The 27,855-nt window shown below is 39.7% G+C and overlaps 1 protein-coding gene across 3 annotated transcripts in view; it reads right to left on the reverse strand.

The window, feature by feature from the left end:
- Positions 1-27,855, reverse strand: part of ARHGEF28 (Rho guanine nucleotide exchange factor 28) — a 159,870-nt gene that overhangs the window by 11,024 nt on the left and 120,991 nt on the right. For all 3 annotated transcript variants that reach the window (XM_069962804.1, XM_069962803.1, XM_069962806.1), the window contains 19 exons: positions 24,925-25,048; positions 21,787-21,919; positions 21,458-21,513; positions 19,064-19,115; positions 18,239-18,374; positions 17,332-17,453; positions 16,559-16,699; positions 14,238-14,485; positions 11,017-11,139; positions 9,880-9,997; positions 8,550-8,804; positions 6,695-6,771; positions 4,612-4,790; positions 4,430-4,521; positions 3,616-3,798; positions 3,393-3,521; positions 1,350-1,447; positions 722-760; positions 44-91 (listed from right to left, as the gene is read on the reverse strand). In XM_069962804.1, the coding sequence (XP_069818905.1) occupies positions 44-91; positions 722-760; positions 1,350-1,447; positions 3,393-3,521; positions 3,616-3,798; positions 4,430-4,521; positions 4,612-4,790; positions 6,695-6,771; positions 8,550-8,804; positions 9,880-9,997; positions 11,017-11,139; positions 14,238-14,485; positions 16,559-16,699; positions 17,332-17,453; positions 18,239-18,374; positions 19,064-19,115; positions 21,458-21,513; positions 21,787-21,919; positions 24,925-25,048 (2,353 nt within the window). The remainder of the gene's footprint in view (positions 1-43; positions 92-721; positions 761-1,349; positions 1,448-3,392; positions 3,522-3,615; positions 3,799-4,429; positions 4,522-4,611; positions 4,791-6,694; positions 6,772-8,549; positions 8,805-9,879; positions 9,998-11,016; positions 11,140-14,237; positions 14,486-16,558; positions 16,700-17,331; positions 17,454-18,238; positions 18,375-19,063; positions 19,116-21,457; positions 21,514-21,786; positions 21,920-24,924; positions 25,049-27,855) is intronic.

A 27,855-nucleotide genomic window follows, 5' to 3' on the forward strand; every position in this document is an offset into this window, starting at 1 on the left:
ACTTAGTATATATTACATATTTACTATATATTATAGTACACACCTGTATACTGTACAAGAGACGGGTGAGGTTCTGAACTGCCTGCAAAACCTAAGGAAAGAGATGAAAGTTATTTCCAGATGGCTTAAAACACAGAAATACATGCAAAATAAACTACCACCAAAGAAGCTCTGTCAAACATTAGACACTGATCAAGGCAGCATCAGAGTAGGCTTTCTTCCACCTGGAGAACAGAATGCTGCAGAAGGAACAGAACTGTCTCTGTACTGCCGCCTAGAGGTGGCTACGATATGCCATGCAGCTGTGCAGTGTCTGTATTGTACTGCAAGATTGTTTCCCCCTGTGTTTCTAAGACCATACTCACACGACTGAAAATTTGTAAAGGTCATTGCCTGATAGCTTTCTGCATTTATGCAGTCAGACTAAAGAAAATCGCCCCACACACACACACACACACACACACACACACACACAATCTGGGCTAGGTTAGCTTTTAGAAACCAAAATGGGGAATCCATATAGCCTTAGACATTGTCTACATAAAATCCTCAGGCAAGTAAGGCATAGCTTGTGGATTAAAGCAGCCATGTTTTCTCATCCTGCACAACCTCTTCAGGACTGGGAATAATATGCAGCAGATGAGGACTTCTACAGAATACAACAGACATAGTACTATCTGATATGATATACCATGATATAAACATGCAGTGAATCTATTACCTCTGCCTGCCTGTATCCCAATGAATTGTCTAATTCAACCTGAAACAGCAAATCATATAAATATTAATAGGGTATAAAACGTATTCCAACATGCTGCATAGAAAGAGCTAGCAGGTATTAGACCACACTGTATGCACTACAAATAATCCAAAGAAAGTTATACTAAATTCAGGAATATACACCTGATAAATAGCTATATATACACAGGATTAGTGACATTAGACATCCCCAACAATAGGGGCTAGACCGGGTGGATACACTTAGTGTAGCAGCAATTAAAGTGTCCCTGTCATTTTATAAAGCATTTGTTCACCTGTCAAAAGTTTTGATTGGTCAGGATCGGGGTGTTTAGTAAGTTTATGAAACTAGTCTCCTGCATCAGAAGAAAGAGATGGGAAGAGAAATGCTCAGCTACTCCTTCGGCATCAGACCCTGACTAATCAAGACTTCTAGCATGTATCTGACACGTCAAAAGTTTTGTTTTTGTTTTTCAAATGAGAGGAACACATTAAGTCGTTAATAAAATGTAGATTTTTTTTGTAAATTTTGAGTTTTTTAATAACTGCAGATAAAGAAAAAACCTTTGCAATTATACATTTTAGATAATAAAAAAAAATAATCTAATTACCCTCTCCTCATTGAAAGCCATGTCCATATCACCCATCACTTGAGCAGAACTGAGCTCTGTATCAAATGTATGCTCCTCTTTCATATCGGTAGGTAGGGCTGAGGGGGAAAATGGTAAAAATGGTCGAAGATTCAAGGAAGGCATAGATTTTATTAAATAAATGACTTTGGTTGCCAGTCTTGGATTCAGCTGAAATCTGCAGTGTCTTAGCATGCATCTTTATACATCTATGTGTCTTTTGATGCACCTCATTTATATTGGCAGCAGCTGCCTAAGACTTGGTATTACAATTAAAAGGGTTGCGACATTGAGAAGTTGGTAAAATCACATGTGTACCACATACATATACAGTTGTGCTCAAAAGTGTGCATACCCTTGGCAAAAAGCCTCCAGTTCCTGTAAATTCATGGGCTGTCTTGCATAAACTGGGAGCTTGAGATGTCCCCAGAGTGGCTCAATGCGATTGATGTCTGGAGACTGAGATGGCCACTCCTGAACCTTCGTTTTGTTCTGCTGTAGCCAATGACCGGTCAACCTGGCCTAGTGTTTTGGAACACTGTCATGTTGGAACGTCCAAGTACGTCCCATGCGCAGCTTCCTGGCTGATAAGTGCCAATTTGCCTCCAGTATTTGCTGATTATGTGCTGCATTCATCTTTTCTTCAACTTTGACCAAGTTTCCTGTGCCTTTGTAGCTCACATATCCCAAAAACATCAGCAATCCACCTCTGTGCTTTACAGTAGGAATGGTGAACCTTTCATCATAGGCCTTGATGACTCCTCTCCAAATTTTACATTTATGGTTGTGGCAAAAAAATTTAATTTTGGTCTCATCACTCCAAATTAACTTGTTCCAGAAGTTTTGAGGCTTGTCTCTGTGCTGTTTGGTGTATTGTAGATGAGATACTTTGTGGCATTTGCGCAGTAATGGCTTTCTTCTGGCGACTCTACCATGCAACTCTTATTGTGCATCTTGAAACAACCACACTACTAGTTTTCAAAGAGTTCTGTAATTAAAGTGTCACCATTGTTATAAAATTTCAAAATCTAAATCAGTTGATGTAAATTGCAAACTTGCTTTATTTTACATTTATTATTTTTATTTAGTTATCATGTAAAACACAGCAATTCCTGTGTCCGTGACACTCCGTACTGGCCAGAATTTCCGTGTTTAGTCCCTTTTTTTTTTCAATCAGCACAAGACGACAGTGACACTTCAAGCTGACATTTGTGGGTTTTCTTTGCATCCTAAAAATTTTTCCTGCCAGTTGTGGCCACAATTTTTGTTGGTCTACCTCACCTTGGTTTGAGTTTTTTACAGAGCAATTTGTTATTCACAGTTTGAACACTGCTGACTGGCATTTTCAATTCCTTGGATATCAGAACAAAGTGAAGGTTCTGGAGTGGAAATCTGAGGTCTCCTGACCTCAGTCTCGGGAGATCTAAAAACATGTATTTCATGCAAGACAGCCCAAGAAGAATGGGCAGCTTTACCATCTAAGAAAATAAAGAGCCTCATCCACAACTACCACAAAATACTTCAACCTGTCATTGATGTTAGAGGAGACAATATACTGCATTAAGAACTGGAGTATGTAAACTTTTAATTAGGGTCATTTGGATGTTTTTGGTTGTCAATATGATTTAAAAAGAGAAAAAGTTTTTTTTGTGTTACCATTCATATTCTCAGAAAAAAGGACAATAAGCAAAAATTTTGCCAGGGTATTTAAACATTTGAGCAAAAGTGTATTAAAAACACCACATTTGTTCTCCTTTACATAAAGTACATCACTTACATCCCTGTATTGTTTTTCTCTCCCACAAAGCTAATCACTTCCTGGTCTCCTCTCTAAACTATGACCCCGCTGCTGACATGCAACAATGCACACACTTGGAGTACTGTTAAATCAGTATATATGGCACTAACTCAGTCACTAGATTTGGATTTTAGTTTATTTTCTTGAACCTCCCTGACCACTCAGACATAAGGAATAGTTTTTTTAATGTTTTGTACGTTACAGATTTTTTGATCTTATATACTTACAGGGATAATAAAACTCATGACCTTCCTCTAATGGCTCAGCGCCGGACCAGCCCATGTGCCTGCCTGATGCGTCACCATCTTCTGCTGACTGTTCCATTTCTGTTGTTAGTGTAGTGTAGAGGCTTTCAGCTTTATATAGCAAGAAAAATGCAATCAGTAAACTAATGCACAAACCTGTATTTTATTCTAAGATTATGACAAAAGCATTTTCCAGGACAGGTACCTTCTTTTAGTGCAGCCGCCAGCAACGATGCAGCCTGTGGCACCTCTCCAGTATCTGCCTTAACTAAGAGATGTGGCTCTAGGTGCATATCACTCCCACCGCACATTTCTGCAAGTTCTGCAAATATCTGCAATTTATCTTCCAAGCAACTAAAAATCTGCTGGTCATGGCAACCCAGAATTTCTACAATAGATAAATAGAAAACATATTTTTAGTACCCAGCGTTGCACCACCAAGCAAAAACCATAATCTGCAGATAGAAATCTTGTCAGACACTGCCACCTGCTGGTGTACCACAAGAATACAGAGATACAGGTACATGGTACTAAGCTTTTAAATAAACAGCTGAGGTTTTTTTTAAATGTCAGCCAGCACTCCGCATAATAATTTATGCTTGTGTATAGGGCAACAGTACTCATAATACAGCTGAATAAAAAGATTCATATACACTATGCAAGTCTAGGTAAATCTTTTATTTTCAGACAGGCACATCACATGATACATTATGCCTGCATGAGAACCTTTTTTTCCCAAACATGCACATATGGGCCAAAACATGGCATGTGATATGACTGTGATAGCATGCATTCCTGAAAATAAAACAGTCACCTGGACTTGCATTGTGTATGTGAGCAGTGGTTTATCTCTTCTAATAGTTCTGGGAGAGTGTCATGGCTTTCTTTATGCATGCAAAAACATAGCTTAAGAATTTTATTGAAAATAGGTGGGATTATATATTTGGATCCTAGAAGCACATGCTGGGTCCTCCAGCCACATACAGGAGCTGACATTGTAACATATCTTATTTTCCCACCTTGATACTCCTTGGCTTTTGCCACTCGGGCCTCAGCAGCCCGTTTATCTTCATCAGATTCACAGGGTTTTCCCTCCTCTTCTTCAGGGCAGCTAAGGAATAGTAATAAAATAAAAGGTGTAAAAATATTTTCCATAGTATTACTGTGTACACGTTCCATAAAGCATCAGTGTAATGGCTACCTCTGTACAGCTTCCTGTATCTGCCTCATCCATGCATTGCGCTCATCTTTAGAGCTGGTATGGATTTCATACATTTCTGGCCCAGCCGATGAGGCACTTATTAAGAACATCCCACGTTCCTCATTGGCGACTTCTCTTACAATTAACTTCTGGAGAGAAATAATTGGCGGTTTCTGATCCTTTAGGAGGAAAAAAAATATATAATTATTTATTGTGATTGGCTTGTTTTGGGCCTTAAACGCTATGGACACATTTAAAGGAGGTTTGCGGGTAAGACAAACTGATCAGCAGGGTGAACGGCTGGAGAGCTGCACTTACAGGTCACCACCATTGCACAGTGGACAGACAAGCTGCTTTTGGCCCGTCTACTGTGTAATGCTGGTGGCAAACAGTTGATCTGTGGCCGATCAGTTTCAATCCTTTGGATAGCCTATCAATCTATTATGGCTGGAAAACCCCTTAAGGGTGCGTTTACAAGCACAGGATCCGCAGCAGATTTGATGGCGCAGATTTGATGCTGTGTTCAGTTGTTTAGTTACATTGATATCAAATCTTCTGCAGATCTTGTGCGTGTGAACCCACCCTAGGGCCACTTTCAGACAGCGTATAATTTGATAACACAACGGCCGTTGTTTCAGGTTTGCAACAGACGTTATTTAATCACCATGGCCGATCAATTTACTTACTATGGAATCCCGGCCACAGTGTATACACTCTGTATACACTGCAGCCGGGATTTCATGTGGCCACACAGAAAACTGACGTCAGTTTTGTGCGACAGCTATTCATTGAATAGCAGCTGCACAAAACTGACAGTGCAGACAATGTAAAGTGCGGCTCCGTCCGCATTCCGATTAAAAAGAAATTACATTCATCCAGCCGATACTGCCATACCAGCCAAGGTGAACTTCACTGACAGCGACCATTATGTGACACGGCCATGTCAAAGAAAAGCTGCTGTCATACCTTGTGTGAACCTGCACTGTATTGCAGCAGATTTCACTCAAATTATGGCCAGCGCACCAGAAAAAATAATTTTAATAATTTTTATTAAGGTTTTAATAATCACGCTACATCATCTTTCTTCTTTTGCATGACATCTCAGAATAGATGGCACCACTGAAATCAGCGAGGCAATGCCAAGTAGTATTAAAATCTTATATCAGCTCATGTGATGATACATTTGCTTTCTGCAATTTAGATTTACAGCAGATTTCAGTGCAAAACTTGCAGTGTGAGATCCATGTGAATGGAATAAATTTACTTACTATTATATATATTATAGCATAAAAATATTTTTGCCTGTATATCTCTATATTGTCTGATTTTTTCTATGTATGTACGCCCAAAATTGTAAAAGTGCTGCAGAATACATTGGCGCTATATAAATTAAAATTGTTATTAAACATCTTTTGCCATTGACAGTTCCTAACATGGACTAAGATGGCAGCAGAGAGCACTGTGGCAGACTGTAAAAAATACCCCACTTCATGCAGGGCATACAGCAGCAGCAGATAAGTACAGGAAAGCATGAGTTTTTTTGTTTTTTAATAGAAGTAATTTACACATCTATATAACATTTTGACACCAGTAGCTTTACAAACATTTAAAAGAGGAGAAAAAGGAGCTGGTGAAGGATTATACAAATAAGCCAGACAATGCTGACCGCAATAGGCCCCAGTAGCAGGATATCCTGTCGGCTAATTTCTTGGGGAAGCTCTCTAACCTCAAAAAAAGCCTGTCCAAGCTAGACAATCCTTTAAAGAAGTTATACAAGCATGCATACATATGAGCAAAATGTGCACTCAGCTCCTCCATCCATCTTCCTCCAGTATATGGCATACATGCTGCTTGCAGGTGGGGTGACATATCATGGAATCTAATCTATTGATCTGTAAACAGAAAGAATGACTGCAACCCCGATTACATCGGAGACAAAATCCTTTTGTTACGCTGCAAGGCTCAATAAGTCTAAGCCTGGTACAATATTTCCAGCTGGCAGTACATTCGCTTTCCACTCATCGCTTCATTGCTTTGTTTTATTACAGCAGATTAATGAAAAACATATTGGATACAAACTCACCACAGCAGCAAATATATATTTCTGATCCTTCTCTTGGAGAAACAGTAAGACGTCGGATAGAAGGAGAGCTTGGATATCTGCGAGGAGGGGAACAATTGTAAAACACACTGTAGAGTTTGGAAACAAACATAGAAACAAACCAAAAGCGGCCATTGTTTTCTGCTCTTGTGGGAAATTCACCCAACAAAAGGCGTATAAACATGGAAACTGCACATATATACTCCTTAGCCAGAATATAATAGTATCTGGCATCATGCACTCCAGGTTGGCCAGAATTAGTGTTCACATTTTAAAGGGAACCTGTCACCCCCCGTGCCGGGATGACAGGCTCCCGAGCCCCCTATATTCACCTAATCCCGCCGGGTCCCGCTTCTGGAGGTGGTCGGGTGATGAAGATCTCAGCCGCTGCAGCCCGGCGCGTGCTGAGAGATGAGTCCAACGCTCATAGAGAATGACAGGAGAGTCCAGCGCTCCGTCATTCTCTATGAGCGCCGGGCTGCAGCGGCTGAGATCTTCATCACCCGACCGGATCCAGAAGCGGGACCCGGCGGGATTAGGTGAGTATAGGGGGCTCTAACGGGGGGTCGGGAGCCTGTCACCCCGGCACGGGGGGGTGACAGGTTCCCTTTAAGGATTTGAGCATCAGAATAATACTCATAGTACATTTAGAAGTTAAGAGTACAGTATGGATTTTTATTATTAAACATTTTGGTTGTTTATTTAAATCTTAAGATTTTCCAAGGGCTAAAACAATATGCTGAGCATTACCCTCCCTGTGTTTGCAGAAAACGCACTGCCAAATCTGGCAGGTAGAGAATCACTCAGACAAGTGCTTCTCTTGTATTGTCCTAGTAATCAGTGGGGGTCTGACCATCAAGACCCTAACCAATCAAAACTTTTAAAGCATAATTTTTTTCTATATTATATTTGCATTTCACTTTGATTCTAAAGCAACTCTGTACTCACAATTGCTCTGTCCTGGGGACCGTTCGGCAGGTGATGTAGTTATTGACCTAAAAAACAACTTTTAAAACTTGCAAATTGGCGTGGCCTAAAGTGTCTATGCCCTAGGCCTGCAACACCTCTCTGTCCCTCCTCCCCATCCTCTTCATCATTAGGAATACCCCTGGGGTAGGATTTCCCCCATTCATCTGAACACTGCACAGGTGTTAGATCATTAAGGCTCATGTGCAGTGTTCAGACAAATGATGAATAGGAGAAATCCTGGCCAGGGGCATTCCTAATGATTGGGAGGGGGGACGGAGAGGTGGTGCAGGCCTAGGGCATAGACACTCTAGGCCACGTCAATTTGACACAGGGCTGCAAATTTTAAAAAGTTATCTTTTTAGGACAATAACTACATCACCTGCCAAACGGACCCCGGGACAGATCTTGGATTAAAAGCAGCTATCAGACGGTACAAGCGTTTTGGGGGGGGGGGGGGAACAGAGATGCTTTAATTTTAACTTTAAAACTTTAATGTCGTTTTGAGAATTAAAGAGCACTAGGTTGCAATCAATGCATTGTGGATTTCTATTTGGAGCAGCGCCGTCTATGTAGGATCAAACCCCTTTTTTCTACACATCTCTGCTATCAAAAGTTTTTACATTTCTGCATGCTATGTCAAAGGTGATGCTGATGCAAATAAAAGTCTCCTTTAACGTTTTCATGGTTTTTCTAAAAAGGTTTCCAAATTCTTGATTTGGCCTACATTTTGGTACATTTTCGCTGTGTGTCCAATTTTGGTGCATTTGATCCATACATAAAACCATACACACTTTTCGTAATTTTTTTTTTTATATGAACAACAGATTTAGCGCACACATTTATTCCCCTAATGTGTGTAGATCGATACCTTTAAATCTCCCAGTAGCAGTTTTCCATAGGAGGAGACCATCATGCAGCAGCACCCTTTCTTTGATCCTTAGATCCTGCTTTGTAAAGACATGGCCGTTTTTCATCTTTGTGAACGTCTTGTTTTCTATCTTATTTAGAAATTCTTCCAGCTTTTGTTTTCTCTCAAACTCGCTGACTCTTAAATCCACAGCGGTGACCATGTCCTTTATTAGGCTGAGGGCTCGGCAGAGGTCCTTGTGCTCCTCGGTGCCTTCTGAAAAGAACACAAAAGCGGTGTTGAGCAATGGGGCGCACACATTATATATAGCAAAGTGTTAAGCAATAGGCAAACATGGATATAGCTCCCACTAAAAATGCTTGTAGCAGGAAATATTTATCCTTTCAATAGGCCATGTAAAATCTAAGCATACAGAGTGGTTATAAGTGAATACAAGTAAATACAAAGCAAATACAAGTGAATACAAAGCCTTGTAATATATATTTTAAACCTTTTATGAGGATCCTTTCCTTCTCCCCTCCTACTTTACTCATCATTCACTCTGAAGAGCTACTAAAAATGTCTTAAGACGGATCAGCTCACTGAGGGATAAGTTACATGCTGCCCACATAATTCTATAGACAGAATATAAGGAATCTGCCGCAGAGAGAGACAGAAGGAGGAGAGGGACACAAAAAACTGTTAGGGTATAAACCCACACACCGTATACGCAGCGTATTTACTGCTGCGATACGCAGCAAACATGCAGCAGATTAGATCTAAATAACTGAACACAGCATCAAATCTTCACCATCAAATCTGCTGCGTATTTGTTGCGTATCTGCTGCGTATACGGTGTGTGAGTTTGTACCCTTAAAAGATAAAGTAAGTCTTCTCTCTCATTCTGGTGCTAACCTCACAGCTTAAACTGCTCAGTACTGCTCTATAATGTGCTGCTGCCTATAAGGGTGTGACACAGAGGTGTAGGAAAGGGGAATCCTATTTTGTGTGTGTGCAGGGTATGGTACACATGACAGCAGCTAGTCTACATCATTTAGCTCAAAGAAAAATGAAAATTAGAAATTAAGTCTCTCTTTATTGCTCATCATACCTAGAATTAAAAAATAAATATTTAACAAAAAAAGAGTAATGAAGCCTCTAGAGTGGAAAATGGGTGAAAAATGCCATATACAAGCTACATAAGGGCCATAAATAGTGATAATCTAAAAGAAGAGTAGATAAAAGAGCAAGAAGAGCAAGCAAGATTAGAACATTAATAAACCAATATTTCCAGAGCGGATATGGCAAGTTGGTGGTGTTCCCTGTAAGCGAAGATGTACTATCCACTGACCAGGTGTATATCGTAGTATTCTCTCCACAAGCACTGGATACTTGGTGATGCGCTGCGTCACTAGCAGGATGCATTCTGGGATCCCCCGGCGACGGGCCTGAAGATTACTGTTCGTCATCTTAAAGTACATAGACATATAAAATAAGGTTACAGATTTAAAAACATGTGTCAACAACATGAAGTTTAAGAGATACCAGCTGAACGATATTTATCATTGCATTAAAAAAGAAGTCATGTATTCAAGTGTCCACAAGGAGGTGCTGTAGTACAGAGAACACTGAAAAGCCAGTATTACATCACATGCAGCATAAGTATGCAAAAAAAAAAAAAAAAAAAAAAAAAAAGAGGCTGAAAATCTGGAACTATCCATCTGTTTTACTGCATACAAATTGTCAGAAAACAATTAGATATATTTCTCTCTTTTTCCCTGAATTAACAATTTCTTCTTTATTAAAGGGGTACTCCCATCATTCATTCCGGGCACAGTTTTCCCCTTTTCTTAGGATCGGGGGTCAGAACCCCCTTAAATCAGCTTATAGCTTCTTCTGATTGGAATCTCCTTTAATGGGAACAAAAAACGACATTCAAGTATATACCAATTAACTTTATATATTATCGACAGGTGATAACTGTCTCTGCCTGTACATGCTTTCTGGTGTGATTCTGGCTTCTTCCTGCAGCTGCCACTGGCAAGTCTAAAGCAGTTTGTGCAGAGACCGGCTGATCAGCCAACCACTAGCCTGTCATTTCAGAAGACAGCTTCAGACTTTGCAGCGGTGGCTCCAGTGAGCGAGGAACAGGCAGGAGGATACCAGGGAGCGGCGAGAGGCAAGTATAGTGGTTATTGTTTTCTATATATGCAGAAAGGGTTTCACGAACATCGCTAACTAAATATATACAGCCCTTGCTGTGTGATCATTAAGCCGCTCAGAAAGCAGCCACCGATCTGGCAGAATGGCGCTGAATTACATAAAAAAAAAATCAGGCCATGTAAAAAGTTTTTTTACCCGGCCCTTAGAAGCAGAAAAAAGGCCAGAATTAAAGACTGGACCACATGTCTTATGTATTCTAATATAAGTCAGGCAGTTATAATGTTTCGGCTGATAACTGTATAAATGACAGCATTCAGTAACTCACCTTTAAGAAATTCTGAAACTTTTTGTTTTGCTGAAGCTCCTTAAACAGATTCATGGCTTCAATGTGATGACTACAGAATTCACCATAAATCATCTTCATTTTTTCTGCATTCTCTGCAGAAAACTGTACGAAAAGAAAAGCAAGCAGCTAGATGAGTGCTTATATGAGAGGCGCCGCCTACATCAAACAGAAACAAATCCTGTGTGTTAAGCAAAGGCTGATAGCGCTCCATGGTCCTGGTCTCATATTATCGATTTGTTATAAATGTTAAATGAAAAACAACAGGAAATTCAGGATCCTAAACTTTTCCTAAGTTTAGCTAAGGCACTGACACCAGGAGGTCATATTACTTGCCTGGGTGGTCCTTGCCGATGAGGTCAATATCAACCACATTCTGATTTGTGAAACCAGGTAAAAAAAAAAAAAAACATTCATGGCCCCTCAGCGTACACCAGCAGTTACACCTACACAGACTTGTTTGTACACTTACATAAAAATCACTATAAAGATCTAGTCAAAATTGATTTTATCTATCAAATCCTGTGGAAATCTACACTATGCAGCGGTCATAAATGCCTCCTATTGTATAGAGTTGTTATTGACAGCAGGTGGAAGGAATATATTACCCTGCTCCTCACCCGCCACCTGCAGGGTTTCAGGTATCATGCCGAGTATTGTAAAGTATATGTTGGGAATCAGGCATCAGTAGTGTTTGTCATAGTAAAGGCCACACTTTCCCTGCCCTCTATTCTATTAGGAATATATATGGAGCACAAGCCTTAGCATAGAGGATATTTCATAGTAATTCGTATAAATGCCTGGTGGTCACAACCTTCAAGTACTTCCTATTACCAGTGTAGCACTTTTTATTGAATGAAGGGTCCCACTATGAATATTCTTTCCATTACATGTTCCATTATAACATTAGTGTCATGTATTTTGTCCCCTTAGGCAAGTGCAATACAGCTGCATTTTTGCAAGTGTGACTCTACCACACATCTCCGGCAGAGGGTACACACACAGTATTTTAAAGGGGTATTGCGGTGCTCGACATTTATTCACTAAATAACACACATTATAAAGTTATACAACTCTGTAATGTGTGTTACTTAAGTGAATGGCCCTCTTCCCCGTGTTCCCCCCACCCCCCGGAATCTGATGACGCGCCAAAGGGGGGCCGGCATAAGGGGCAGCTGGAGCAGTTCGGCCGGCCTACTAAAGATTGTGTCATTGTCCCAAGATGGCAGCCGGGGGTTGACAGTAATGCGGTGAGTATTATGCACCACACTTCCGGGGGTGGGGGGAACACAGGGAAGGGGGCCATTCACTTACATAACACACATTACGAAGTTGAATACCTTTGTAATGTGTGTTATTTAGTGAATAAATTTCGAGCACTGCAGTATCCCTTTAAGACTTATTTTGAGCCTCAAAAAATTATAGGCAAATACAGACAAAACAAGTCTAAAACCTTTAGACTTTTTATGGCATCTGAAGCCTTTTTAACTTTTTTTCGACAGCAAATGCTAATAGACAATTTACAGACAAGCTGTTTTTTGGGGCTGCTATAATAGGCCTTTTATATATCGTTAGGAGAATATCTATCATATATATCTTTAGGAGAAAAGATTCAGTATAACTTGACTTTTTTTTTTATTGAAATCTTTGAAGTTTCCATGTTAAAGAGTCCCACCCATTGAGTGACACCACCCACTGGACTCCTTATCACAAAATGCCCCGGGATTTTAATCAACATATTAAAATTACTTAATCTTTTCACACAAAAGAGATTGAGATACATATATATATATATATATATATATATATATATATATATATATATATATATATATATATATATATCAATCTGCTCAGCAATTCCCGCTCTATAATATGATAGCAAAAATTTAGATAGCATTGTGTTTTTGACAGGTTCCCTTTAAGAAAATGTGCTCTGAATAATAAGAGTAAATGTGTACATAACTTTGTAATGTGTGTTATTTATTGAATAAATGTTGAGCACCACACTACCCCTTTAAGACTTATTTTAAGCATCAAAAAATTATAGGCAAATACAGGCAAAACAAGTCTAAAACCTATAATAGGCCCAAAAACATGTCAAACTACATTCCAAAAAAAAAAAAAATTAAAGTAGTCCCTTGCACTTAACGTTATGACTGTAATAATTAGACACAGTGTCCATGTCACTTTAAATAACTAAAGTTGGACATGTCTCTAGGACATTTTTTCATCAGTCAAGGCTTAAGTGTTCAAACCTTCCCCGACTGGTACACATAGCCAGGAGAAGAGCTTGGCCTGTAGTTATCCCACAGACCTTCTCCTGCAGCAAGAGAGAAAAGGCAACAAGCCAGGGAGTGAAGCACTTAAGGCCGTATTTGGACTGCTTTGTGTAATAAAAGGCAACGATCGGCCGAAATGCACAATGTCGGCTAATTGTTGTCTTTCAATAACTAACATGTTGAAAGACAAACGGCTATAATAGCAACAATCTGCTGCCGTCAGTCCGTGTAATAGAAGCAGTGGCAGAAGACCCCTGCTATCTCCTATGGACTCCCTGGAGGATCTAACCATCGCCCAAGCAGCCCCACCACCACCCCTCCACTCTTACCCACTTGCTGTCAGTGCGTGTAATAGCACTAGCAGCGGAGCGAGGAACAAGCGAGCACTGATTTGACATGTTGTCGCTTGCCTGCTGTGAAGATAGGGCAGTGTAACAGGGGCTTTAGCCAATGGCAAGTGCTTCTCAGCTCTATCTAATCTAAATAGTTGGGTTCTGAACACACGAACCCACACCAATCAAAACGATCAATATGTCTTTAGAAAATTTCACAACTGACAGGAGGCACTGTCATTTCATGCCCACAATTATGACAGATGTGAAATTGAACTACAAGTGAACAGACAAATGTGACGACATAACACTAATCTTCATATGGCCTAAATGCATTAAACGTACTGGCACTTACTGGCAATAAGGCCAGGTTTAACTAATAGACGAAGCTTCATTGTGTAAGACTACATCAACTAATTGTACTGATTACAATGGGTATACGTAAGGCATAAGTATTGAAAGTGCAAGTAAAGGACAAGCCTCCTATATTTCTTATTTTGTATTGTTTGGATATTTATTATTGCACATCAGATTGAGCTGCACGTACACATATCCATATCAGAAAAGTGACTTCATGCAACATGGGTACCTGCTGTACAAGGATATCTCCAATTCTATGGATCACAAAGTTCCGGTCATTTCCCTCCCTGGACTCCTGTTTCCTCTCTCGAAGGCTATAAAAGAACGACTTATGGCTTTCCAGCAGCTCATCAAGACAAGGGAAGATTTTATCCACAGTACTGTGGTCCAGCTGCAGCTCCTCCTTCATCCCTTTCCTGAATATTTCAGACATAATGAAAAGGGTCTGGATATGATGCAGTTCCGTCTGCATGAGTTCTGAAAGTAAGAAAAAACAACAACAGGATAGTACGATACACCTAAAATAAACTATTACTTGGTTGCTCTTTGAACCTAACATATCTATGTTTTAACACATTAAAGTTCTACCTGACAGTGTTTCAAGATACAGACCAAAGCCCTACTAATTGTTTTGTCCTACAACAAAGAAGCAAACCTAAAAGTAGCATTCACGAAATGTTTTTGGACATATAATGGTATTCCTGCAGTGTAACTAGTTTCATCCCAGCTCAGCTCCATTCATACATATGGTGCCCTTCCATTATCACACCTGGGTCACATCACCAGTCATCACCCATCAATGACATGCTCTATTGTATAGACAGGATGTCAGTCTTTTCCCAGTTTCTGACATCCTGTAAACTACAGGATTACATCATCACCTATTAGATTCCTCCTGGCAAGTCTAAGACCCTTACCCACCCCACCAAGCTCTGCCCTCCTTTTTCCTCTGTATGTCCTCAAAGAGTGCTGATGAAGATATCATTTCTGTACTAAGAATCCACATTTCATTCCAATAATGGTCCATTCTGCACTATAAAAGGCAAAAATGAATAAAAATACAACAAAAATTAGAAATGCATTTGCCAAGCTTAAAGGGAACCCGTAACCATGTTATAGAGCAGAAGAAGCTAAGTGAATTAATATATATCTTTAGAAGAAAAGATTCAGTATAACTTGACATTTTTTTTATCGAAATTTCTTAAGTTTCCATGTTAAAGAGCCCCTCCTATTGAGTGACACCATCCACTGGACTCCTTATCACAAAATGACCCGGGATTTTAATCAACATATTTAAATTACTTAATCTTTTCACACAAAAGATATATATATATTATATTTTATATATCAATCTGCTCAGCAATTCTTGCTCTATAACATGATGGCAAAAGATTAGATAGCATTGTCTTTTTGACAGGTTCCCTTTAAGATAATGTGCTCTGAATAATAAGGGTGAATGTGTAGATAACTTTTTCTATGGATTAGGTACCTTCCTTCTAATCCCTCTCACAGTTATAATTATATTAATATTGGAAAAGTAAGGAAGAGGAAATAGTAGTTCATTATAGATTACATCCAATGCGATTATGGCTAATATGTTTATAATATACAGTAATCTATCTACCACCCCCAAGCACACTAATGTGATTTTTCATTGTAAGTATATTCACATACTAATAGATGACGATTTTCGAAGTTACCAGTTAACCATTTCTTGCATGTACTAGGGATAATAGGAGGTAAAATTTTTAATTTTTGTAGAAGCAAAAAAAAAAAAAAACACAATAAACTAGGTTATATACTTTAACATAATCCAGTGTCCTCCTCAGGGTACAGGCAATGTACGCTATATAAGTGTCTGGACAGGCCAATAATTTCATACACATACACATTTTCTGACATTTCCTTGGTGCCCGGAATATATTAATACCCTCACATGCGGTAATTTTTGGGTATTCAAGCAATCCAACAACTGCAAAGTGTCCTTCATATCTACTAGGGAAATAGCAGACATGCCGGGGACACAGAATTGTGTGTGACCTGCATAAAACCTTTTCTATCAGGACGCAGGATTTCCCGTTTTGGTCTCCAGACGATTATTCGAAGGTAAAAGCACAGAAACTCTGTAATCCTCTGTTTATATTCAGCCAATGGAAAGAAACCATTTAACAAAGAACTATAAACATTACTGGATAGAGTCTCAAAATGATTCTTTGAAGAACATAAACAGGAACAAACCCTAAACACTGTGGAAAAATGGATTTCCTCAACTTTTCTAGTACAAGAACAGCTCAAAAGGGTCAAACACTTAATAAAATTAAGTTATTTAATAGCTGCAGCTAGCGCCACAGGCACTATTCAATAAACTAACGGATCAACCTACACCAAGAGGAAAAGTACTGAACTTCCTGACTTACAGGTCTTCATCAGTAACAGATATAACAGCAAGAGCTAGACATTCGTCTTCCTACTGACCGGTCATTGAATTATACCAATATAGCACATAATGTAAACCGCAACTATTTATGTAGGGGGAGAAAAATAACTTACCAAATATAACGTCTTGTCTTTTGACAACATTTTTTTCTTGCCTATGACAAAAGGAGGATTCCACGACTGAGCTCCACGACTCTGCTTCAAATTCCAGAGTATCACTACTGAGATCGCTCCACAGGGCCGAGTCCACAACATCTAGGTACAATAGTGAATCTTGTTTTGTAATTCTACTCCAGTAATGGGTTCTTTGCATTACATATAAAAGTACTTAACCTGTGGAATAATACTGTTGTGTTAATGTGAGGCACAACTGCTCTATAGGTAGGCCATAACAGCTATGATTTCTGTAATTCTATACTTTGCTCCCTCTGGTTACAATATATTCAGCTTACAATGGGCCTTGAGCTTCTCTAAAAGTACAGTGCTACAAGCACTGCTCTCTACATGTCCGATTCTGCATGTATTGTACAGCCCTCTACCTGTACTACATGTCCCATACAGCATATACTGTACTGCCCACTACCTGTGCTCCATGCCCCATACTTCATGTGTTGTACTGTCGTCTAACTGTGCTACATATCACATACTGAATATACTGTACTGCCCTCTACCTGTGCTACATGTCCCATTACTGAATATACTGTACTGCCCTCTACCTGTGCTACATGTCCCATACTGCATACATTGTACTCCTCCCTTGATGTACAGTTACTGTATTACTTTCTACCTGTACCAGGGACCTATAAAGTTCCTGGAGTCTAAAAATTTATCATACAAGGCTGAATTTGTTATGTACATTATATCAGGAAGAAAATCTGTAAATTAACCTTCAATGGGGAAAGTATCCATGGATGGAGGGGTTCCCATTGACTGCAGCAGCTCTTCTGATTGTGATCTGGACCGAGAGCCACCCGTGTCCCCATCAGACTCCAATGACTGGTCTGACCTCCTACATGGTAACAAATATGGTACAGTTGAAGTACATAAAGATATTGCAACTTAATGTAAAAGTAAAAAAAAACTGTCAATTTAATTTAGAATGTGCACAAGCCAAAAAGACAGAAATGGCTGCACATTGCACCCATCGCTGACACAAAAGCTTGTTCAGCTACATTTAAAACCAACATCAGAAGTTAGTATATAATTTGGCCAAACCATATTGCCTCATGTACCACGTGCAGGTCTTCTGATACACGAGTCCCTAACCAAAAAACATCACTGTGCCGGTCAGCGACCACAATCCCCGCAAAACGTGTGCAAGCAGAGAAGGGGGGTCACGGAATGGCCCTGCAACCCCATTGTCACAGGACCAGACCCTAAAGGGCCCCCCCGACACTTGTGTTGCTTGGCGTCCACTTTTTCCGCCGGTGGCGCCTTCGGGGTCCGGGGGGCCCTTTAGGGTCTGGTCCTGCGACAATGGGGTTGCAGGGCCATTCCGTGGCCCCCCTTTTCTGCTTGCGCACGTTTTGCGGGGATTGTGGTCGCTGACCGGCACAGTGATGTTTTTTGGTTAGGGACTCGTGTATCAGAAGACCTGCACGTGGTACATGAGGCAATATGGTTTGGCCAAATTATATACTAACTTCTGATGTTGGTTTTAAATGTAGCTGAATAAGCTTTCGTGTCAGCCATGGGTGCGATGTGCAGCCATGGGTGCGATGTGCAGCCATTTCTGTCTTTTTGGCTTGTGTTAATTTAGAATGTGTTTATTGTGATTAAAATATACTCTCCTACCTGTCTATACCGGATACAGGTACACCTCGGCCGAGTGTATGGGATAGCTGGCCAGAGTCTCTTTTTCCTAGAGTCATTGAGGTGGAGGGAGGTGATGTTGAAAGAATAGGTTGCGGGACATCCTTGAAAGATGAATCTGTAATGTTGCAGTATGATAAGAATATTTTATTAACAAGCAGACATCACATTAGTAACTTTTTCCTAAATTGAAGAGGAAAAAAAAACATTACAGGGCAGCAGCACTTCAACTGTGAAAGTTAAAGGCCAAACTAAGAGAACAGGACCAGCAAGTGTGTGTATGTATATATATATATATATATATATATATATATATATATACATACACACACACACACACACACACTGTACTTCCCTGCTGTCACTCTATCCAGGCAGCTTCCATCCTTATCTCTCTCCAGGCCCAACAGTGAGATTCCCTCTGATCAATACTTTTGATATATCTCTATAAAAAATTTTTTTTTACGACAGGTACGCTTTAAATGGGAACTACCCTTAGGAACGAAAACTTTTGATGTCACTTAAAAACATAGATGAATTTGGAATCTAGGTGAATTTGGAACTTAGATGGAAAGTCCTAATGGAAAGGGACCAAGCTATGTTATTGGATGCAGAACAAAATGGTGCTAAATTAAGAAATACTTATTAGATTATTGTTATGATCTTTTTAAAGGGAATGTATCACCTAGATTTTTTTTATGTAATTTTTTTTTATTCTGCACATAAATATGTAGTCTGCCATCTCGCCAGAGCTGTGTATAAATTATTTTCTAGATACAAATAAAGGGCAATAAAATTTCCACTTACTTGAAATGACAGCTGGCTGCTTATACTTTGAATTATATCGGTCCTGAAACTTCTATGAAAAAAAAGGAAAAAAACTGTTCAATATGTATTGGTTTAAAAATAATAGTTTAATACAGGCTGACAGCAGGGACAGTGAGCAGGAATGAGCATAATATGGCTCTGATTTCATATGTCACAACAGTATAAATCCATCTGTAAAAACCATCATACGGTCTGTTGAGTAAGTAGCATGCAATGGTTTAGACTTGCAAAAGCCATTTATTCTTCTCTGCTCTATAGCCAGATTCTCGCGGTTCCAGACAGATCCATAGATCATGAGCCGGAGATAAAAAGGTGCGTCAGACCAGAAACACATTTATATACCAAGCCAGGTTTATTGAAGGTTATAAAGCCCTGGCACAAATCACAGGTTAATGTCATGAGCCGGATGCAGGTCTAATAATGAACGCCACATTAAGGTTCGCCAGTCTGCTGCACACAATAGAGGTAGACGTTATGGACATAAGTAACCTGGGACCTCGCAACAACACCAGAGCATGACATATTCCCATTAATAATGGCTTGGACAGGAAGCACTTTATTGATATCACAGGTTCCTCCTAGCTGCGTTCCCATGAATACTGTTTTAGCTAACAATAACTCCATTCACACTATGCAGGTGACACACCTTAGAGGAATGAGACTATTTCCATGATAAGGTTTCCAGGTCAAAGTAGTAAAATATAGGTAAAATGCTTCCTAAAACCGAATATACAGTAAAATTTCCTTAAAATGGCTTTACGGATTCCCAAAAATTTTAACAGCCTAAATTTCTAACACAGCTCTGCCAGATATGGGGCTGACAGTACGTTAGGGGTATCGGGTGGCATTCCGTCTAAAATGGATGCCAACATATACCAAAGCATACTACCAGATGATAAAAGTCAACAGACAGAACAAAGTCAGATGGTGACTATGCTCGGCCCCTTTCCTGCACATATACCTTTACTTTGCACCTTTACTTTGTTAATGCTTATTGTATATGCTTAACCGACCTTTTCAATAAAATAAGTTTGGAAAAAAAAAAGTATACATATACATGAGTGAAATGGAATGCAGTCACTGGCCAACTATATTTAGTTCATTAAACTCAATGGACCTGCTGACAGTACACCATGGTATATATTGGCATCACTTTTGACAGGATACTGACATATAGAACAAATGTATTGTCGCATTGCCATGCGAACTGTTCCTTATCTACAAAAAAAAAAAAATAAGAGCTAGAGGACTCTGCAGAGATATCAGCTTAGAAGTAATACTGGCATGTGTCTTCTATGCAGGTCCTATGTCTAGGAATAGTAAGCTTCTATGCTTCTCTATTTGAAACACTGGCATTGTACATAATTGTGATCTTCTGTCCCTTGCTTTTGGCACAGAGCTATATTGAATCTCCATTCTAAAAAGACTTTGGGTTTAGTTACATGAATTCTTCTGGGTCACATTTTTCTCCATGATTTTCCTAATTGCTTTTAAGTCTAAAAATGATTTTACATCAGTCACAAGCAAAACATGTAAATCTCCCCTAACATGGAGAAAACAAACAGGGAACGGATGAGCCAATGATGAATCTTGTTTGACTGAGGCCTTAAAAGGTATCAAGACCAGGACACTTTGAGGGAGATTTCAAACATGGTGTAAAGGGAAACTGGCTCAGGTGCCCCAGCAACCAATAAGATTCCACTTTTCATTTTCCAAAGATCCTGTGAGGAATGAAAGTTGGAATCTGATTGGTTGCTAGGGGCAACTGAGCCAGTTTCACTTTACACCATGTTTGATAAATCTCCCCCTTTATGTAGATATTGAGTAGTTTATTGGTGATGACATTACAGGTCATCATAGTTTTGGGGCCAGAAACAAAACCTATTAATCGTAAAAATTAAGGAGCTCCTACCATGTGTGACAAAGTTTGAGTCTTAGCTAACCAAAACTTTGACTGCTGCTAAAAAAAAAAAAAAGGATGACATGACAGATGACGTGTGACAAACTGTCACTGTCGATACGTCGACATTATGGATATCTTTATATCCATATTGTTGCTGATCTGTTTCCTGAATGCAAACTTAGACAAAGATGAGATAAATCTGTCAGACAGAAGGCCATATTAGATCTGGCCATATTAGATCCAACCAAGCCTATTACAAAGGTCAACAATCATTCTTCCCGGGCTGCACACATCCCCTGCATCCGTGCTGCAGTTTCCCTGTACAGTTGGTAGCTAGGGCACCACTACGGTGAATAAAACTATGATGGGGCCACAGTGCTGAATCTGCACTGCTGTCTCTTCAATCTTAGGATCAGTGGAGGTCTCAGAGATGGGACCCCCACCAGTCATTAAGTGTGCTTTGTACTCACCTTTGAACACGCAGGGGCAGCATCTTTGCAGGCCTTGTGTACATTTACATTACAATCTGAAAAACAGGGGAGACTCTATTAAATCACATTTGGTGGAAATTACTGAAAGAATTGAACCAAAGACCCAAGTTAAGGTAGGGATAGAAGAAACAGAATGTAAAAATATCACAGATCAGCAAAGCTACCATAGAATAACAAGTTTCTACAATCAATCTGTGGGCATGTTACATGTAACACACACAGTGGAATCCATGGAGCTATGGTATTTTCACTTATAATAGTTTTCTATGCAGGATGTAATGTATAAACTCCATTTCACTTGTACTTACTGGAGCACTGGAATGAGTCTTTTCCCAGCAGAGCCTTTTCACACACCAAACATGGAACCACACCTGAGAATGTGCCAGAGACAAACTGATGCCTGTTAACCTTTTCCTTCTCCTTTGACTCTTTGTTTTTGGTCTTTATCAGATTTTACAAAAAAAAAAAAAAAGTAAAAAAAATATGAAATGAAAAATCGTAAAATGGCAAAGTTCAGCAACACAAGGTTTAGCGTTTAGATAGGATAATCATGATCACAGCAGTAACTCCCTGCTCCCCTACTAGATGCCTTAAGCCATAGTTGGGCGATTATGGGCCATCATGGCCAATAATCACTTTGGGTAATAGAAGGCAACGATCAGCCGGCATGAACGATGCCAACCATCTAATGTGTATGTGGCTCTAATGAGGACAGTGGTGCTAACCCTTAACTCTCAAGACAAGGTTTTGGAACTACCAGGTCTAGAATACATCTAGTGGCATTATGACCTTAGAGAAGTCTATAAAAGTCAAATGCCTCTGAAATAAATCAGACTAAGAAGTTTTCCTAAACTAGACATGGAGGACATATGAGTCATACCATTTAATATCTCTGAAAAATAAGTTAATGCAATAATCAGATTTATTCTTCATCAGCATTACAATGTTGTTAGGTTTAATTATATTTCCCTGAAATATGTCAGAGATGACTAAGTGCGAAGAGTTAACGTTTAATGTTCAGCAAGAAAGAAAATGATGGGGAAGACAAATTAGATAATACATGACACCGCTGATGAATGCCGAAAGCTATTTGGTCTAAATAAAGCCCTGGCCAATGTGGGACTCCAGCCAGATCTCCACAAGCCTAAAAACACATTGCTAAATACATTATTTCTTATTAATGTCCCTCAATGGAGCTGACCTTATGAAGAGGCACTAACAGATCCAGATTTTTTTTCAGGCTAAAACTTTGGCTGTCCATGCATGATGGGAATTGTAGTTTTACAACAGCTGGAGGGATGAAGGTATAATACTTAAAGGGGTTGTCCAACAAAAAATATTTCCTTTAAAAACAACTGGTGTCAAAAAGTTAAATAGATTTGTAATTTACTTCTATTTAAAGCGACTCTGTACCCACAATCTGACCCCCCCCCCCAAACCACTTGTACCTTCAGATAGCTGCTTTTAATCCAAGATCTGTCCTGGGGTCCATTCGGCAGGGGATGCAGTTATTGTCATAAAAACAATTTTTAATCCGGCAGCGCTGTGTCTAATGGCCGGGGCTTACATTTGTACATGCATTAGGCTGGCACACCCTCTCTGTCCTTCCTCCCCACCCTCCTCATCATTAGGAATGCTCCAGGCCGATTGCTTCCTATTCCCCACCTGTGTGCATAATATGGCTGGATCGTTAATACACCTGTGCAAAGCTCAAACAGCAGTAAATGTTCCTGGATCATTCCTAATAATGAGGAGGGTGGGGAGGAAGGACGGAGAGGTGGAGCCAGCCTAATGCATATACAAAAGTAAGCCCCTGCCGTTAAGACACAGCGCTGTAGGCTTAAAAGTTGTTTTGATGACAATAACTGCATCCCCTGTGTCTGAATGTAAATAAACAACATTTCCTGCAGGATGTATAGTAGCTTATAGGTATGGGAAGACTTGAGAATTTTAAATAGAAGTAAATTACAAGTCTATATAACTTTCTGACACCAGTTGATTTAAAAGGAAAAAAACTTTCACTGGACAACCACTTTAAAATTTCTGCTCCACACATCTGATTTTTCAGTTGCAGAAATTTGTACAAAAAAAAACATATGATATGAATGAACAAACAAGACCTGAAAATTCCAGCATGACTAATGAACCACAGTTTCCACCCTCCACCATGTCTCACACTAGAGAACATGAGCTTTTTGTTAGCTAACTATCAAACAATATCTATAGGGGTCATCCAGTGACACAAAAATTGTTTAAAGGCTCAGGCTGGCCCACAAATAAAAAATCAACAATACTCACTTGTCCATTCCCCCACTGTTGCCATCTTGATAGTACCCATTTTCGAGTGACCAAATCTATCTGGTCCATGTCTGGACATATAATACCCACTATGTCTATTATTAGCTAAGGTGGGCCGTCTCTGGGGCCTGTGACTGGCAAGATGATGGCCAGGAATTCAGCGGCAATGAGCATCAAAGAAAAAAGAGTGGGGTACATTTTCCAGACTGAGTTGTATTAGGGCTGTATTACACTGGCTGATAATTGGGGTAAGAGAGCACCCATCTTCTAGATGCACACTCACATATCAAGCCTATTACACGATGAATTATTATTATTGTGTGGCAAGGACTGCACAGGCATTGTTCGCGATGTCCGTGCAGCCCTTGCTTTATCTAGAAAATGAAAGTATATAGCTTTACACGCTCCCCGAAGTCTTTCTGACTTTTCCCTGGTCACCACAGCTGCTGCTGAAGCTTCTGAAGTCACAGTCCACTCAGCCAATCACTGACCAAGACAGGACAGTGCCACCATCAGTGATTGGCAGATACGGCTTCAGTGGCAGATCCCGTACGTGGCAGCAAGACACCAGGAAGCATGGACAAGTAAGAGTATACCCAATGGCCGAAACGTTTTCAGTTAGTGATTACATTTGGATCACTTTCCGAGCATATAAAGGTTTTGTCTTAGACTCATAAGTGCTAAAATCAATGCTTTTGAGTATGAGACATAAAGAATGTAGTCAGTAGCTGCTCATGTTCAAGCCATTGAAATTAACGGTGCTGTGTCTGGCCATAAAAAAGTACATCAGCACTTATTTAGCCACACAAACATGCTGCCTACTTCCAAAAACAGCACCACCCCTCTTCCCAGGTTGTGTGTGGTATTACAACTCTGCTTTATTCACTCTGATACCACACTCAGAACAAGTGTGGTGCACTAGGTGGGAAAAAAAAAGCAGACACTGTTTTCTAATCCTGGATAACCCCTTTAACATGTGCCTAAAACACACAAAAAATTTGGCACAAGTCATATGAGACAGTTTTGGATTTATGACACAGGTAGTTTAATCCATCTCCAGGGAAATAGTAATTAAAAAAACACATAACTACAACATTAATACAGAGATATTGAAAAACCCAAACCAATAACCAGGCAATAGAAGTCACCTTGTTTTTGTTCCGGGTACTAGACATCCTGCTCCGCAAGAAGCTGAAAGTGCGGCTCACTTTGTTCTTCTCACATTCTGGTTTTGCAGGGGTCATATACCCAGCCCACTCCTCCTCTTCAATTCTGGAGAAAATAAGATGTTCACTGCAGACATTATACAGGTATAATATTTTAGTTTGAATTCTGTGTAGCTGATTTTCCAATACCTGTCTCAGTTTCACCAAGATCTACAGCAGCAGTGGGACTGGGTTAGTTTACATGGATAAAAGACTCATACACAGATGTGATGGGGCACAATGCCACATCCATGGATTAAACATACGGTAAGCATTTCCTCTGCCAGGCTACACCTAGTCCTGGTTAATGTCAGCTAAAGACTAAAGACATAACAGCTATGAAGGTGACACGAAACAGAAGCACCCATGGTGAATACAGTAAGATGAAACTTATTCAGGTTTTGTATACACATATGCAGTTGTATACCTATAAAGTTACACATCTGCATTTAAAGAGATTTTACCATCTCAGACATTTACAACATATACCCAGACGTATCGCATATACTTCCACTAGAGATGAGCAAACCTTTTAAAAAGTTCGGTTCAGCAGGTTTGCCAAACTTTAATGTAAAGTTAGGGTTCGTGCTCAACCGAACTTTAATTAACCGCATTAAAACAGCTAAACACCTGAGACAAGAAAGACAGCCCGCTAAGTCAATCACAGGCCTAGTCAGTCTGTGATTGGCGGAGTAGGGCTTCACCACAGAAGATGTTGGGATGGGACCAGAGAGCCACCAGGAGACTCTGGGGGAACGTGGACAGGTGAGAATATTTTTTTTTTTCTTTTTTACATGAGTCGCGCCAACTTCCAGAACCCCTCTGAACTTTGTAGAAAGTTCGGTTCAGTAGGGAACCAAACTTTTTGCAAAGTTCGGAACGAATCTGCGTTAGGGTGGCTTGGTTCTGTCATCTCTACCTTCCCCATTTCGCCAAAATCTGCTGGCCCTGTCAATGTTCTATAGACAAACGACTCTTATGACCCCATTTTGGTGCAATTTTGCAACTTTTGGTGTTTAAACTATAGCGCAAATATTACAACAAAAAATCCCAGCTCAGTTTCCTTTCCTTTATTCTAGTAATGAGTGGAGGTTCTTGGCACCTGATCCTCACATATTAAAACTTCTCACTGATCACTATGTGTCAAACGTTTTGCAAATGACAGTGGTCTTTAAAATAAAATAAATCATTCTGCACAACAGGTTTACATTCTTAAAAACTAACAAAAAAATATTTAAGCTAAAGAATAAAAACCAACAATCTAAGGTGACACCTGTCTGACTTCACTGCAGCTCAAGGCAACAAAAGAAAGAGCAACCACTTGAACATACTTTACCAAATAAAGGTATAAGAGAAGCAACCCATCTAACAAAGTACAATGTCAATCTATCAAAATCCATTAGTAAAATTGGAAATCACAATCTTGCTACCCTAACAAGAATCAAGAGCAGCACATAGAAGAAATGACAACTGGCCATGTTCTTCACATTCGGCTGTACAGCAGCTGGAGCAGAATTGAGTGATGTTATGTAGAGCAGATGTACACAGTAAGGTAACACGTACAGTAGATGACATATTACATCACTGAGCTTTTATAATAATCATCTGTATTGTTATCTACCATGAGTGCTATTCCAGGAATTCCCATTATGCAACAAATACCTTTTTATTGAAGTCACTGCTATTCATGAATAATACAATGGAAAAATACCAAGGAAGATTTGTGGTCAGTTGGAATTTTTTAGTATGTAATTTTTTTTTCTGCCTGTAATAAACAAATCTGCACATTCTCAATGTAATACTTGTTAAGAAACCCAGTCTAGTACCTTAATGTGCTGGCATCACCTCCTGTAGTTAGAGAAGGTTCCTGTAGTGCCACCTACACGGGCCTTCTCACTGTACACTATAGTCTCACTGTCAGCTTTGATCTTTTGTTCAACTTATTGTCTATTCTACTCTGTACTAGTGGGATAGTTTCCAAATTGATATATCATTACCTCCTATACTTTTAAACATTGAAATCGGATGGAAAAGTCAGAATTATGGAATTCACAGGACTGATAAACATGTTCGTAAAGTTCAAAGAGTCACTTAAACAGTTCAACTTTTCTTAGGAACTAGCAGTTGTTATAAATGAGCAACACAAATGCACAGAAATAGCGATACTACTATTGATACTAGCTACCGAAAGTGGCCTGATTCCCTTGTTTTTGATACTCTATGTAAGCTGTACAATAGCGGTCACTTCTGCTATTTAACTGTGTAGACACCACTGTAAAATCCCTCCAAAGCCTGCTCCATATGCGGCGGGGGTCGGCTACTATGTATAACAGACCCCAGCTGCAAAATCAGCGATCCCGCTGATAGCAGTCATTTAACCCCTTAGATGCCAAATTTTAAGTGTTCTTGGCATTGAAATGGATGATTGACACCTGTCAAGTGTCCGATTGGCATCCCTGCAATGTGAGTGCAGGGTGCTAATGGGTCACTTAATGAATCAGTGGTCTAAACTTACCCACTGTCACTGTGTGTGTCTGGCAGACTATTAGTAGAGCACCACTCTAATGTTATCGCAGTATTATAGCATTTTCTCGTTTAAAAAAAAAAATTATAAAAAAAAAAAAAAAACTTATTTGGCGCAGTGGCAGGGGAAGGAACGCCAGCTACTCCAGTGTCTGAACTCTCAGCTACTGTGAATGGAACATTTCAAACAAAGAAAATGAAGTCTTAGAAGACGACTAACCATGACTGAATTGTCTATTATTTATACTCACATCATCAAGTAAAATTGTACCACTCAGTACCGTTTATGAGAAGTGTACGCAGAACGATACGCAAGACACACCGGGGGTACTGGAAAACTAATCAGTTGAA

This window comes from Dendropsophus ebraccatus, chromosome 3, assembly GCF_027789765.1.
Source record: "Dendropsophus ebraccatus isolate aDenEbr1 chromosome 3, aDenEbr1.pat, whole genome shotgun sequence".
NCBI classification, from domain to species: Eukaryota; Metazoa; Chordata; class Amphibia; order Anura; family Hylidae; genus Dendropsophus; species Dendropsophus ebraccatus.